This window comes from Narcine bancroftii, chromosome 8 (genome assembly GCF_036971445.1).
Source record: "Narcine bancroftii isolate sNarBan1 chromosome 8, sNarBan1.hap1, whole genome shotgun sequence".
NCBI classification, from domain to species: Eukaryota; Metazoa; Chordata; class Chondrichthyes; order Torpediniformes; family Narcinidae; genus Narcine; species Narcine bancroftii.
The window spans coordinates 6,345,144-6,360,068 of NC_091476.1; the positions used below are offsets into that span (position 1 = coordinate 6,345,144).

Below are 14,925 nucleotides of genomic sequence, written 5' to 3' on the forward strand. Positions count from 1 at the left end.
ATCGAGGTATTTAAAATTATAAGGGGTATAGACAGAGTTAATGTAGTTTGGCTTTTTCCACTGAGGGTAGGTGAGATACATACCTGAGGACATGGGTTAAGGGTGAAAGGGAAACAGTTTAGGGGGAATGTGAGGGGGGAAACTCTTCATTCAGAGAGTGGTGGGAGTGTGGAACGAGGTTCCAGCTGAACTTGTGAATGAGGGCTCAATTTTCTCATTTGAGAAGAATTTGGACAGGTACATGCATGGGAGAGGTATGGAGGGCTATAGTGCAGGCCAATGGGACTAGGCAGAAATATAGTTCAGTATAGACTAGAAGGCCAAAGGGTCTGATTCTGTGCTGTAATGTTCTATGATCACAGGACCATCTCAAGATAAATTCTTCACACTTTTACAGTCTGAATGGTAAGACTCTGTTTTGGTGCACACATCCCACTCCCCACCCCACACTATCTCTTATGACTTGAGTTTGAGAACTAGTTGACTGCGGACTGTCTGCAGACTTTTTATTGTAAGTGCCCATGAGGATCTCATGACGGAGCTCCTGTGTTGTATGACACAGGAGCAATTCAATGATCTGTTACCCTATTGTATTTGACACCCACAGGCTATTAAGCAGGTTACGGCATCAGGTCTTTCTGTGGGTCTTACCATTCAGGCCCATTCATAGCCTTTACAATTTTAATTTAAATTAAATTTAGACGTAGAGCACAGTAATGGGCTTGTTCAAGCTCGTGCCACCCAATTAACCAACAACCCTGGTACATTTTGAATGGTGGGGGGAAACTGTAGCGCTGAAAGTCATGGGAAGAACGTAGAAACTCCTGACAGTGTGGGATTAGAACCTGGGTTAACCGCTAACTGCTGTCGTTATATAGAACAATAGTTTTCTGTACATTGTGTAAGCAGTTAATAATCAATGTTAAAATCAATCATGACCAATTCCATCTTCACGCAGGGGGACGCAGGCTTCGGACTTCCAGGACCACCAGGCTCTCCTGGCCCACCAGGCAGTAATGGACTGCCGGGGTCTAAAGGTAATTCCGGATTCCCCGGATTACCAGGCCAGCCAGGTCGACCAGGATTAGACGGCACATTTGGATCAAAAGGTATGTTTCAAATGAACATAGAACATTACAGCACAGGCCCTTCAACCCACAATGTTGTGCTGACCTAAGGAAGCCTACTCCACAACAATCTAACCCTACTGTACTTCACACAAATAACCCTCTATTTTTCATACATCCATGTCCCTAACTGAGAGTAGCTTGAATGACCCTATTGACCCAGCCCGCCACCACCACCCCAGCAATGCATTCCAGGCACCCATGCCTCCATGTGTCAAAAGAAACCTCCCTCTGATATCTCCACTACACTTCCTCCATTCAGCTTAAACAAATCTCTCCTGGTATATTATGAGCTGGCGAGGTCTCTTAAAAAACTCTTTTTCATTCATTTAATTGTGACGAATTTCATAGTTGGTGATTTTTACGTCTGTGAACTTGATGGTTGTTTAACTTTCTTGGGGTGAATTTAAAAGTTGGTGACTTTTCCTTCAGTGAATTTTCATCGGTGAATATTCGTCAGTGAACTGATTTTGGTGAATTTATCTGTAACCAAATGTACCCAGTACAACAGTCCAAACCCACGTACAAACATAACACACATACAGATGATACATATACACAGTACATAAACACATATTAAAATAAATATTATTAATAAACAGTAGTCATGGAGAGTTGTTTTAGCTCTTCGAGGGTAGAGATGAGGGTAGGATGGTCTATTGTCCCAAGTTCATGTAGTTGCACTTTACTCTAAATGTACCTTATCCAAGTTTTTAAAAAGCTTGGCAACAGTCGTCTGCTTAGATGAGCCTCCATCTGATTGATGAATGTCTATGTTGGCGTCCCTCAGTGGGAGATAGCGTGGCGTTGAGGATGTTTCCCAGGAACAATCGTTTTCTCTAACCTTGTTGTCTCCTCCTCAGGTGATCCAGGTTTCAGTGGCCCTCCCGGTTCTCCTGGCCCACCAGGCCCACCTGGAAGGAGTGGTCAAGGCCGTCCAGGTCCGCAAGGCCCGCCAGGGAGGCCTGGCCCACCAGGTAGGAATTGCATCGAGTGTGGGTGGGTCATGCCACCTCCGATCACCTGAAATTACCATCATCGGCCTATCTCTGACGTCCATTTACTGAAAAATCCCGAATACAGTACTTGTATGAAATGCAAAGAAGGCACTAAAAGCAAAAAAAAAACAGCAGATTCTGGGAATCTAAAATAAAAATAGAAATTGCTAGAAATACACAGCAGTCAAGCAGTATCGATCAAGATAATATTTCAGTTTAATCATTTTTCAATAGAACTCAACCATATTTTATGTCGCAGGGAATGGGAAGGAGTGAAGGGAACAAAAGGGATGACTGAACTTGGGTGGAGATTGGCAGAAGTGGTGGTGCTGCCACCTGTCCAACTTCCTCCTGGCTTACGACCCCACTAGAGAACATGAGGCCATCCCCCCCCAGGTAGTCACTGATACCATTTCCACTGGTGATCTTCCCTACATCGCCTCGAACATCATAATCCTCAACCCAGCAGATAGCGAACTTCAACACTTACCCCAAGATTCACATGCAGGGCATATGGTCTCAGCCTCATTTTGTCCCCCAGAATCTATTTCTTTCTGCCTTTACCGTCTTCTTTCTCCCCTTGTCCAGACTCTTCCCACTGATGTCTATGACAACTCTGGCCTACAATGTACACGTGCACCAAAGTTCTTACTTGATGCAGCTGAACAAGTACTTAGTGTACCTCAAATTAAATTAAAAAGAGATAATAAATACAACAGATGGATAGTTTATAAATATTCACAGCTTCTAATATGATATCCCCAACAGTAATGAATCCATATGTAGATTAAGGATCACATTGGAGAGCATTTCTGTTCAGTTTGAATGGGCAATTCCAGGTACCATACCACGTTAATTCAACACCTTCTCCCACTCTCCCAGCTTCTTGCAGTTAAGCCCAACAAAACCTGAGAAACAGCATCTTCTCTTCTGATTGGGCACATTCAACAATTGCCTGGGATCCACTTAAATCGAGCAACCATCAGGGAATAATCAAGTACCCAGTATGTTCAGGGTTATTGTCCGCCTAGTGAGGTGTAAATTGGAATTAGTCCTCTTTCCTTTGTTGGAAAAACCCTAAAATACATCGAAGTTAATCAAATGGGGAATAAAAAGAAAGGTCCCTTTTGTTGCGATGTTTTCATTTTGTCGACAAGTTCCTCCAGTACTTTTGTGCTCGACTCCAGCTTCTGCGGATTTCCTTTTTTTTAAAAACTTTCTCCAGCCCACTTGCATGAACTGATCCCAAGATCCTTGCAATGTCAAAGGTAATTTGTGAAGCTGATCTGAAGGTGGAGCTATTGAGCAGTGTGGGAAACAAAACTTCCAAATGATCAGTGTGGGGGAAAGCTGCAACCCTAGTTCCAAATGTATTCCAGCCCTGGGAACAGGAACAGTGCACGTCGAAATTGTGAGAAATTTGCCGCCTTTCCCCCATTGGGGAAAGTTGATCCCAAGATTACTTCTAAGGGGCAAATTGATTGTCTTATTTTCATGTTTCCACCGTTTGAGACGCTGAAATGATGCAGGTAAGTTGTGTTAAGTTGGCACTGATATCCGAAGATATTTGGCAAGCCCTTTCTCTGTGTTGGGAGGATTTTTGTGGGATTCATATATGCGTTAACATTGAAGAGTTCAGGTTTGTAAAAAAAAGGTAATAACGCACAAAACAAGATTTGCCAAATAGGAAAATCAGTGGCAATTTACAAATCACTTATTTTGTCTCTGCAAGATTACACTCTATTGTGCCTGAATTATCCACCTTTAAATCTTGTGCATGGCACTCACCAATCAGTTACACTTCACAGCCGTGGCAGGGAAAATGGACTGAGAATGTTGAGGGCATTGTTGGATACAGGGCCACAGAATCTGAACTGCAGGGCAATAAAGTTCAATCTGCTGCACCCACTGAGGTTTTGTTAAAGCAGTTTTGTTCTCTTCCAAAGAGCTGAATGAGCAGACCTTCTCCTAATCCCAAAAATGGTCTTTGCACTGCAGGAGTAATGGATGCAAGTTTTCAAGTACGAGCTGGTTTAAACATTGAAAGCTTGAGTGCATGGCATTAGCTGGGCCTCTACTATAATATAAGCTTGAGTGCATGGCGTTAGCTGGGCCTCTACTATAATGCACTTGCTAAAACCTGCTTCTTGCTTTTCTATATTCCTGTTTGTATATGATGTAACGATTCAATTGTAGAACAATGTTCAAGTAGCAATGCTGGTGCATGTCTGTGGATAGCTGTTGTGCCCAACAACATTCATTTGTTTTCCAATTGGTGACTGACCGTGACATGAGCTCTCCGCATGACGGCATTTCCCCTCTTTATCCCTTCAGTCCCCAGAAATATTCATCAACTGTAAACCCAAGTTTGACGGTGGCAATTAGAGCTGTACAGAAGGGAACTAAGCCAGGCATGTTATATTTAGCACACTTTGTAATAGGACAAGACACAGCAGGCTGTTGACTCATTGGTGCTTTACTTCATTCTAAAATGGTGTCCTAACAAGCAAGCACATATATCAAAGTGTCCCCGCATACACGTGATGGCATCATACCTAACACTCTCCCTCCCCACCAAAAAAAATGAAGGAAACATGCATAATGTAATGGGATTGGTTATATTGGGTTATGGAGCATCCCTTGAAAAGAAAAAAAAACATGCTGAACAGTGCCAAACTCCCTTTTTTGTATCTACTAGATGTGGCACATAGTTCCTTCATCCTTCCTTGTTTTACTGGTTAATGTAAGCTGACAGAGTAACAAAAGACTGGCTTTCTTATCTGTCTATTTTGTTCGATTGCTTTGTCCCTTTAATTTTTCTTCTTTCCTCCAAGTCCTAGAACCTCCACACTGAGCTTTCTGACTGTATTTGTGTTCTTATTGCAAAGTTCAAGACTTTGGAGCCAGTTACTTCTCTGTGGGTCTTGCCCTCAAAAGTCTCCATCTTAAAATACCCATTTATTTTTTTTCCCCATTCATTTTCCTTCAAACTATGGGTGTGATAGGCTTGGCTATTTAGCTAGATTTCCAAATTGAATGGGTTTGTTTTGTGGGAGAATATGATTCAGTTGATGATTCAATTGATTTTGAAAGAACAAAGGTGGGATCAATGTCCTCCTGAAGCATACTCACAGGATCTGAGCCTCCCTCCAGTGGTGTGCAATCATGAAATTGGCCAAACCTTGATACTGCTAAACTTTACGGAAACAGTACAGCAGTTAGCAACATTTGAATAAACCTTTAAATTAGATCACATCTGCCTTTGAGGCATTTTTCAAGAATAATTTGGGAGCTTCCCCTTAGTGTTACGGTCAGTTTTCTACCCTGAATCAGCACAAGAAAGAAAGAAAATCCTTAAAATCATTCCTACTGGTAAATACCTTGATGTAGAAAACTTGATTTCCAGATGCAACAAGGCGTTTAAAAAAAAATTGTAAGGGTTTGATAAGCAACTGTACGTTTGTAAAAATGAACCATAAAGTTCAAGGCCATTAACCATTATATTTTAAGCTTATTCAATCTTTTCCAAAGTACAGCACCAGTATTGATCCTTGGAATCCATTGAAGGTCCTTTAAACAACTGTAGAAACAGAAACTATTTAATTAACCTGTACTTTTTGTTGGACTTTATTGTGCTTGTCTAACCAATGACTGGTGTTCCTCTCGTATGGAACTGTAACTGCTTGGTGACTCCTGTCTCCCTGACGACCCCAAAACGCTGAACTTTGAACCCACTCAGGTCCAAAAGGTACTTGCATCAGAGGAGGTGGGGTGGGGGGGGCGGTGGAGGAAATGAAAATGCATCAGTAGCTTGGCTGTGGTTTACTAGTTTGCTTTTGAAAGTTTTGTTTTGCTGGAGACATGAACACATTGTATTAGACATCATGCAACTTGCTCTGCAGTCACTGATTTGAGAGTAAATGAGGTTTTTTTTAAACAAGAAAGTCTGCAGATGTTAGGCTCGAGTGCAATATAGAAACGTGCTGGAGAAACTTAGTAGGTCACGCAGCATCTATATACCTGACAAAGGCCCCAGGCCCAAAACGTTGGTTACCCTTTGATGCTGCATTACCTCCTAAAATAACTTTTGCATGTGAAAGAAAAACCTTCCCCGCCCCCCCAACAGCTAATTCCATGAGTTCTTTCTGGAGTAAATCTGAGTGTAGTCATGTATTGTGTAAATAAAAACACAACAAGCTGTGGCTATGGGGGGGGGGGGGGGGGGGGGGGGGAGAGGGAGAGGGGGAAGTAATTGTCAACCATTCAGGTCAAGATCCTGCAGTAGAACTGAAGGCGGAGAGAGAAGATAGTCAGGAGAGGGGTAGCAGTGAGACAAGGCCATTCAGTAATATTGATCTCATGGAATCACTTTGGTACAATGAGCAGGTAGGGGAGATGGAGGAATGGAATTGGCAGACAGAGGTAGGTGGATGATGGGTGGAAGCAGACAAATGGGGTGGAGAAGGTAAAGGGGCAGGGCAGGTGAAGATGAAGTCAGCTGTTGGAGGGTGGCAAGTTGGAAGGGCACAGAGCTGGAATGTGGTGATGATGGGATCCATTAGGGGAGAGATGAAGGGCAGTTGCCACCAAATTTGGAGGTGGGGGTGGCCTAGTGGGTGAAATATGTGAGGAGCTGGTGGGTTAAACCAGGAGGGGTAGGGGGGAATGGTGATGGACTGAATTGGGAAGAGGAAAAAGTGGAAGGATTGGAGGTGGATTAAGAGAGAAAAAAAACACACAGGAGGTGAAAGTTACCTAAAATTGGAAAATTCAAGATCCAGTGGGTTATAGATGACATAGACGGAATGTGAAGTGTTGTCCATTAAGTTTGCCATGGGCTATGGAGAAGACAGAGGATGGGCAGATTGGCATGGGAAGGGGAATTTAAATGACTTGCAACCATTCCCTATGGCAGATTCCAGCATCTGCAGTCTCCTTTATCTCTTGGACACATGCTGCTTCCCAACATCAAGGATAATGTACATTGTTGGGGTATGATGGAGCATTCCACGCCCCAACCAAAGGCAGGAGCATGGTATGCCCTACTACAGCAGTTCTCAACCTTTTCCTTTCCACTCACACACTACTTTAAGTCATCCTTATGCCATCGGTGTTCTGTGATTAGTAAGGGATTGCTTAAGGTGTTATGTGGGTGGAAAGAAAAGGTTTGAAAACCACTGTTTTAATCCTACCTTATTGACTTGTTATGTGCACAGTTTCATAACTCCAAAGGAAATGGGGCAATGACAATTTTTCTCAAGCAAAGTATTTCAGTTACAATTGGGTCTAGACTAGATTCTCAACCTTCCCACTCACATCCCATCTTAAGCGATCCCTTACTAATCACAGAGCACCAATGGCATAGGGATTCCTTAAAGTGGGATGTGGGTAGAAAGGAAAAGGTTGAGAACCACTGGTTTAGACTATCAGGCCTTCCTTGGTTCTTGTACTGCTGCTGCCTGTCCTACCCACTGAGCATGCTCATTTTAGCTTGCATGTTTGCCTCGACTTTCTCATCACCACACTACTGCTAGAATCCCAACGCCTGCCAGACAAGTTTAAAGCCTCCCAAATAGCACTATCAAATCTCCCCACCATATTATTGGTCCCTGTCTGGTTCAGATTCAACTTAGTGGTCTTGTACAGGTCACTCTGCCTCATGAGAGATCAGGGTCTCACTTTCCTGCATTAGCTCCTTCGCTACACATTTATCTGCCCTATCTACTCCTTGTGGACAAGAGGCACTGGGATAAATCCCGAGATCATTCCCATGCTGAGATCCTGCTTTGGAGCCTACAGCCGAATCTCTGCAGGACCATCCTTTCTTCTGCCTTTGTCTGCCGTGAGAATGTTGCACAGCAACTCAGGGACATCCTTGACCACGGCACCTAGTAGGCAGCATATCATACTGGAGTCTCGTTCACAACCACAGAATCCCCTATCCATTTAATTGCTGAGTCTATAACCACTACAGCTGCCCTTGACCCCACCTTCCCCTGCTGTGCATCAGAGCCAGTCATTGTGTTGTAGACCAGTTTGCTGCTACTGCTGTCTCCAAAAGGCCGTCTCCCTAATAATGTCCCAAATTATATGCTTGTCACTGAAGGGCATGGCTGCAGGGAACTCTGCACTTTCTATCTCTTCCCTGTCCTTTCAACCAATTTCCTTCTGCCTGTACCTTTGGTGTTACCACCTCACTAAAACGGTAGCCTATGATGCTTTTAATATCATCATTTAGGATGGTCCTCAATGGGTCCAACTGCAGTTCCAATTGCTTGATGCATTCAATCCAGAGCTGCAGCCGGACACACTTCATGCAGGTAGGGTCACCAGGGAGGCTGGAAGTTTCCCTGATCTCCCACATCCTGCCTGAGGAGCATATGACTGCCCTGAATACTATCACGAAACCACCGAGACTACAGAAGAAAAAGAAAAGGTCTTATTTTACCACTGCTCAGCCTCCTGGCCGAAGACGCTCGAGCCAAAGTCTCAGCACCTATACCTCCAATAGAGAATCCTGACTGCATCTATGTTCACTAGTCATCTATGTTCAGGAATTCAGGGAAGAAAATAGTCTTGAGTTCAAACGTATCCGCTTACAAAAGAGGAGGTGCTAGTGGTCCTAAAGTGAATAGAGCTGAATAAATTCATGGGACCCGACCAAAGTATATCCTTGGACATTGTGGGAAACCAGGCAAGATTTTGTTGGGGTCCTGGCAGAGATATTTACAGCAATGTTTATTTGATTATTGCAGTCCTGAAGGAGTTTCAGAGAACATAAGTGAGCTCAAAAAAAAATTCCAGAAACTAACATCTCTAGCTAAACATTAGTAAACTATAGGGTAATGATGTATTTAAAGCACACAATAAAGAACCAATTGGTAAAGAAAACATTGTGAGTAAAATTCTGAATCCAGGTAAGATTTCATGAATTTATTAGTAATAATCTGTTTCCTTGACATAATGCAGGCCCACCAGGCTCATTTGGTGATAAGGGAGATCCTGGTCCTCCTGGCTTGGATATCCCTGGTCCTCCAGGAGATAAAGGAAATCCAGGATTATCAGGTGGTCCTGGTCAACCAGGTCCTCCAGGTCCTCCAGGTCTTCCAGCAAGAGATGGGCTTCCAGGTTCACCAGGTAAGACATTTGTAGACAAAGTGAATAAAATAGAAAAGGAAGATTATGAAATGTGTGGAGAATAATTGGATCAAGAGCATGAATCTCAGGTATTCAGATGTTCAAAATTTGGGGACAAATTATATGTGAACTCATCTAGATGCATCACAGGAAGTATGCCCATTGTTTTTTTTCATTGTTTAGTATATTAGGAAGGGACTTGCCTTTTCTTCCAAAGGGAAGGGTGTAATAAATTCTTGCCTTCTACATCTTTCTAATCAGTCTCTTTTTTTTACTTGGTTGAAGGTTCTGTGTTCAGGTTAAATATGTTGACGGCACAAAGAGGTAGGAAAGTTATGGTGAGGACGTTAGGAGGCTACAAAGGGATAGCAAGGGGTTTAGTGAGAGCCCAGTGATCTGGCAAACTGAATATAATGGAGGAAAAAAAACTAAATTCTCCAATTTGGCAAGAAAATGAAAAAGAGAAGCCTATCATCTAGCTCATGAGAAGTTTGAAGAGTTCTAAGATACATGGGAATCTGTCTCCGTGATCCACAAAATGTAAACATATAAGGAGAGCAAACACATTACAATTCCGATTATCCAAAATCGGATTCACCAAAATCCTTATTTATCCAAAATTATTTTAAAATTTTCAGATAAATGAGAATATGCAAAATAAATCAGAAATCCTCATTTATCTGAAATTGTTTTGGAGCTGAACTGACCTCACAGGTTGAAAAAAAAATTCACTCGACATGAAATTCGAACGACAAATGTCCTTGTTTCAGGTAACTCCCTCCCCTCTATCTTTCCATTTCTTCTTTACCGTCCCCTATTGACTCTCCAACTGTCCCTCTCAAACTGCATGCCATTGTCTCCTAGCTGCAAGCAGTCGGAAGAATCCCTTGTCCTGGGGAGAGCGGCCTCCCGGGCAGGAGTAGGACTTCAGGCTCCGTGGTGTTCCCTCTCCTCCCCTCCTATCCCCTTCCCTCCTTCCCTCCTCAGCACACCGGATGCCGACTCCAAACCCTCCCCTCGGCCTTCTTCCCCGGTGCGTGTGCGATCAGCCTAGGGGAGGATTCTGAGCCGGGACTCGGGAACTCTGGCGATTGGGGAGACAGGAGCCCGCTGAATCACCAGTGAGTGTTCCACCAGCCCGGGAAGCCTCCCCGGGGATCAGCGGCAGCGGTGGGTTCGTCTCAGTGATCGACGGCAACAGTTAGGTTTGTCTTGGTGATCGGTGGTGCCCAGGATGTTTTTGGTGAGAATTAAAATGATTTTAATGCTTAAAAAGTCTTCCCTTGTTGTTTGTTGTTGTTTGAACACTGTACAAGTGATTTGCTGTTGCTCCTGGGCTGTTTTAAAAAAATGACCAGTTCTCCAAAAAAAAAGTTTATCCGAAATGGGCCCGGTCCCGATCATAATTGGAGTTGTACTGTAATTAGAAAAACTAAAAGAATATTGCCATTTAATGTTAAGGAAAAAAAATAGGAAAGGAAGTTTATGAATTGTGTGTGAAATAATTAGATCAAATGTATTTAAATGCTTTGCATAAATCTCAGGTATTCAGAGGTTTATTATTTGGGAACTAATTAAATTTTATTTTGTGAGAGTATTTAATACCTGTCAAAATTGTGTGAAGCACAAATGCATGAGTCAATAGTGTTATCGATTTCCTACTTACGAGTATTGAGGAAGCACCCAGGTGAGTAAAAACAGGAGGTTATTTTCTTTGTAAACTCCTGGCAAACCTTCCTATGAAGGGAACACAATAGAAAATTTGTTTCATTTAACCATTGGCCAGGAGAAAGTGTATAAACAGAAAAGTCACAGTTGTGACCAGAGTAGTTGAGTGGAGACCTTTCCAAGCAAGGGTGCAGGTTGGTGGATTCGTATACTGTGTTGGCCGCTTCATTCATAAGACTACTGGATAACTCCCAATCTGTCCTGCACACACAGGTCCAAAGGGAGATATGGGTGTGATGGGAACACCAGGTCCTCCAGGTCCTCCTGGTTCTCCTGGAAGCCCTGGCTTTCAAGGCCCAAAAGGTAAGGATGGTGACATCTATTGTTGGTGTTTGTTTGCACTTCAATAAGTTCAGGATCTGCACCTCCACTCCTGCCAAACAGGACAAGCTGAGAAAAAGGAAACTTGATTCCGTTCCCATCAAACAGCTTTCTTTTAAAAATATTTTGATTGAGTTTAACATAGAAATCCTACATAATCTAATAAACAACAGGTCATATCACATGCATATCATAAATTAAATATAAATGTAAATTGAAAACCTATCATAATTATTTATTTAATAATATTTCTTTAAAACATCAAATTCTATCAATATGGTAATTAACCATTCATCTCTTTATTGTAATTCAAGTAAAAACACAAAATGCTGGAGAAGTTCAACAGGTCCAACTGTGTCCTTTATGTAACAAAGGGAAAGATACAGAACTGATGTTTCGGGTTTGAGCCCTTCTTCAATGTATAGGGCTCAAGCCTGAAACGTACACGTTGACAAAAGGCTCAAGCCCAAAACGTCGGTTCTGTATCTTTGCCTTTGCTACATAAGGGACACTGTTTAACCTGCTGAACTTCTCCAGCATCTTGTGTTTTTACTTCAGCCACGTGGTCCACAGAATTTTGTGATTTATAATCCAATGAAGTTTTGGATAGAAAATAAATAAGACTAAATTAAACAATCCCTTTATCTAAACAGTTTGCCAGATCACTTCTGTTTTAATTAATGGTATGATCAATGACAACCAGATTTAAACCCATGTCTAACCAGTTAATCTGAAAAGAAAGAACTAAAAGTAATCTAACCTTTCCCTCTAATCAAGGTTAGTTTGTAAAAATTGTGAAGATATGGATTGAACTGTGACCTCCAGTTACTAGACAGAGAATCTCGGGAGCATCCAAACTTCTTAAATCTTCCAATTATGATAGTAATCCCTTCAAGCAGCTATCAATCCATCCATCCAATGTGATGCATTTAGATTATAATAATTTTAAGTTCCAACAACAAGTAGGATCCCTTGGTCACAGTCACCAAACTGATGATATATACCTATTGTGAAAGGCTGTCAAGAAAGTGATAGGTCCGAGAAAGTCTGTCAAGGTTAGTTAAGTACCTAAAATTATATTATGGGCCTGTTGAGGCCTGGCTTTGGTCTATTATTGATCCTACGAAAGGATGGGGATCTTTCGAGAAGAGAAGGGTTGTCCCGGCAAGTCTCAAAATTCTTTGCTATCAAATGATCTGGAGTTTTCTTCATTGGTCCTGGTTTTAACAGTGGAGTGGTAGCGGGAAGCAAGAGTTTCAGGGAGAAAAAGTCCTCTTTCATTAAGAGGCAGCTGGGGAAGGCAGTCAATCCAAAATAAGATGACTTAATTCTACCCCCAACAAAAAGGGAGTATCTGAAGACTTAAAATGGAATAATGCCATTTCCAATTCCCATAACAAGCTGCAATTTTAATGCAATCATACTAATTCCAAATTGATAACACACTTGTGCCCCTAAAGGCATTTTTACCCCTTCTTCAAGATCAAGATTTTCAAGATTAAATCAGAAAATGTTTTATGACACAAAATTTCCTTTTGTCAGCTTCTCAACCACATAGAACCTGTTCCATCCATTGGCAACCCAAGCTCCAGGCCCAAACCTCTGATGTGATCAGGAAGCCTTAGTTGCCTGAGGCTCTTTGAGAGCCTTTCTTGTCCTCAGCACCCTCTCATATCCTGGCTCTGATACCTGGTTTCCTTGAGCCAGTCTCCGGCAGCTTGCAGCCTGTGTAGCTCCTTCAGCTGCTGAGCCCTCACTGACCTGCTTCTGTGGTCACTGTCCTGTAAGTTTGTCTCCTATGATTTTCATTTTCAACGGGTGTGGGGGGGTGTTTATCCCCATTGCTGGTGCACTACACCAGTCCATTGCTCCCCAGAGTCTGGAAGTCCTCAAAGCTGCTGCCTGCACAGATGCCACATTCTTGGTCACAGGCCCCGTGGTTACGTGACTTTAAATAAAAACACCGTTGGCTCCTTTAACAGGCTGTATGGAGCCACTGGCATTAGGACTGGGCAGTTGGAACCTGTGGAGAAGCCGCTGTGCCTTCATACTCCGCTCTCCCAGGTCTGCACCACTGGCCGAGCTGCCATTACAGCAGTTCCGGCAACGCCATCATTTTTTTTTTAGTCCCTGTCCATCACGTAAAGTTGTCAGAAACCTAAGACCAGGTTAAAATGCCAAATAACTGGAATTCCTCCAATTCTTCTACTCGTGTCCCTTCATTGCTTCTTGTGTTTGCCTGCTACACATATTAAACAGTTCCCAATCCCACCCTCCACCCCCCATTTATCTTTGCTCAACTTACCACAATACTGTCAACAACATGTTCCTCTGGTGAAACTTGCTCTCCACTTCCCAAGATCACCTCCAAGCCCTTGAACCCCTTCAACTAGCCGTTGGTTTCAAAATGAAACGATTGAATACCTGTCTGCGATCTGGTATTGCTTTGGCACTATAGTTCCCGATGAGTGAATTGTAATTGGTTGTCATCGTGAAGTGACATGAAGTAAAATCTTGCAGCTGCAACAAATTGATCCTGATTGTATTGTTGGACGTCTAGAGCAGAGAGATTGCACACTTCAATGTTCCTTCAATTTTTCAATAACTTCCCAATTCAGTTTGCCTGATTAAAAAAAGTCTTTGGATTTTGAAAGACAAATTAAGGTTTGTGCAATGTGAGAAATTTTTATTTAATTTTGCTATTCAAAGTTTGATTTTACTGGTTTTCAGTATAGAATTAAACATGTACTAACAGTACTTTAAAAAAATAATTTTAATGGCAACACGTTGCAATTCATATTTTTTGTATTGACTTATAAAACAATTTTTAATTATTTTCCATGTTCCCAGGAGATTAGCTTTATTAAAATTGTTTTTCTGGTAGATTATTGTATTCTGTAATCAACATCAGATTACAACTCGTTCAGTGACAGTTTCAGAGATGACATTTCATCCTCAGCAGGGATCAGTCTTTTCAGTAATTTTGGAAATGAAATGTTATTTTTAATGCACTTTTTGGAAAAATACTGTTTCTACCTGTCTCAGGTAATGAAGGGTTCCCGGGTGGTCCTGGAAGCCCAGGTTCTGCTGGAAGTAAAGGAAGTAAAGGAGATCCAGGTTTGCCAGGCCTACCAGGACATGTTAGTTCAGGACAGAAAGGAGAGACAGGACTCCCAGGTATGTGAAAGATTCTTGTCGAGTGATTGTGTGAACTCAACGCATTTTCTCATACGTTTTATTCAAGATTCCTTTACTGCTATGTGCACAAAATTTCTTTTTGTTTAGCCTGTAAATGCACACAACAAGGTGCCTCTGTTCCAGCACCACTACTGAGATCAGAATGAGAGTCCATTCAGGGACATCAAGTGTCAGTGTATCTTGTCACCTCCTCCGACACCACTGCCTTCTGCGCTCCCGTAATAACTGCAGCCTCTTATCTGGTCCATTGGTGAACTCAGGCTCCAGGCATCGAATTTAGCCACCCTAAACCTAGCTGTCAGCACTAGAGGCTCTTCGAGAGCCCTGCTTGCTGTTGGAATCCTGGACCCTATATCTGATTCCCAGAAGTTGATAGCAGCCCGTGATCTGTTATGAGCCACCAAGCTCCACTTTGG

General features: G+C 42.4%; 1 protein-coding gene and 1 long non-coding RNA gene across 6 annotated transcripts in view; one reads left to right on the forward strand and one right to left on the reverse strand.

The window, feature by feature from the left end:
• col4a5 (collagen, type IV, alpha 5 (Alport syndrome)) overlaps window positions 1–14,925 on the forward strand; it is a 198,393-nt gene that overhangs the window by 132,832 nt on the left and 50,636 nt on the right. For 4 of the 5 annotated variants that reach the window (XM_069892754.1, XM_069892752.1, XM_069892751.1 and 1 more), the window contains 5 exons: window positions 959–1,109; window positions 1,991–2,104; window positions 9,095–9,262; window positions 11,204–11,293; window positions 14,357–14,488. In XM_069892754.1, coding sequence (XP_069748855.1) covers window positions 959–1,109; window positions 1,991–2,104; window positions 9,095–9,262; window positions 11,204–11,293; window positions 14,357–14,488 — 655 coding nt within the window. The remainder of the gene's footprint in view (window positions 1–958; window positions 1,110–1,990; window positions 2,105–9,094; window positions 9,263–11,203; window positions 11,294–14,356; window positions 14,489–14,925) is intronic. The other variant, XM_069892756.1, reaches the window with a different exon arrangement.
• Window positions 10,207–14,925, reverse strand: part of LOC138740302 (uncharacterized) — a 52,713-nt gene continuing 47,994 nt past the window's right edge. Inside the window, exon 5 of the long non-coding RNA XR_011342815.1 lies at window positions 10,207–10,999. This is a non-coding gene — a long non-coding RNA (uncharacterized lncRNA). The remainder of the gene's footprint in view (window positions 11,000–14,925) is intronic.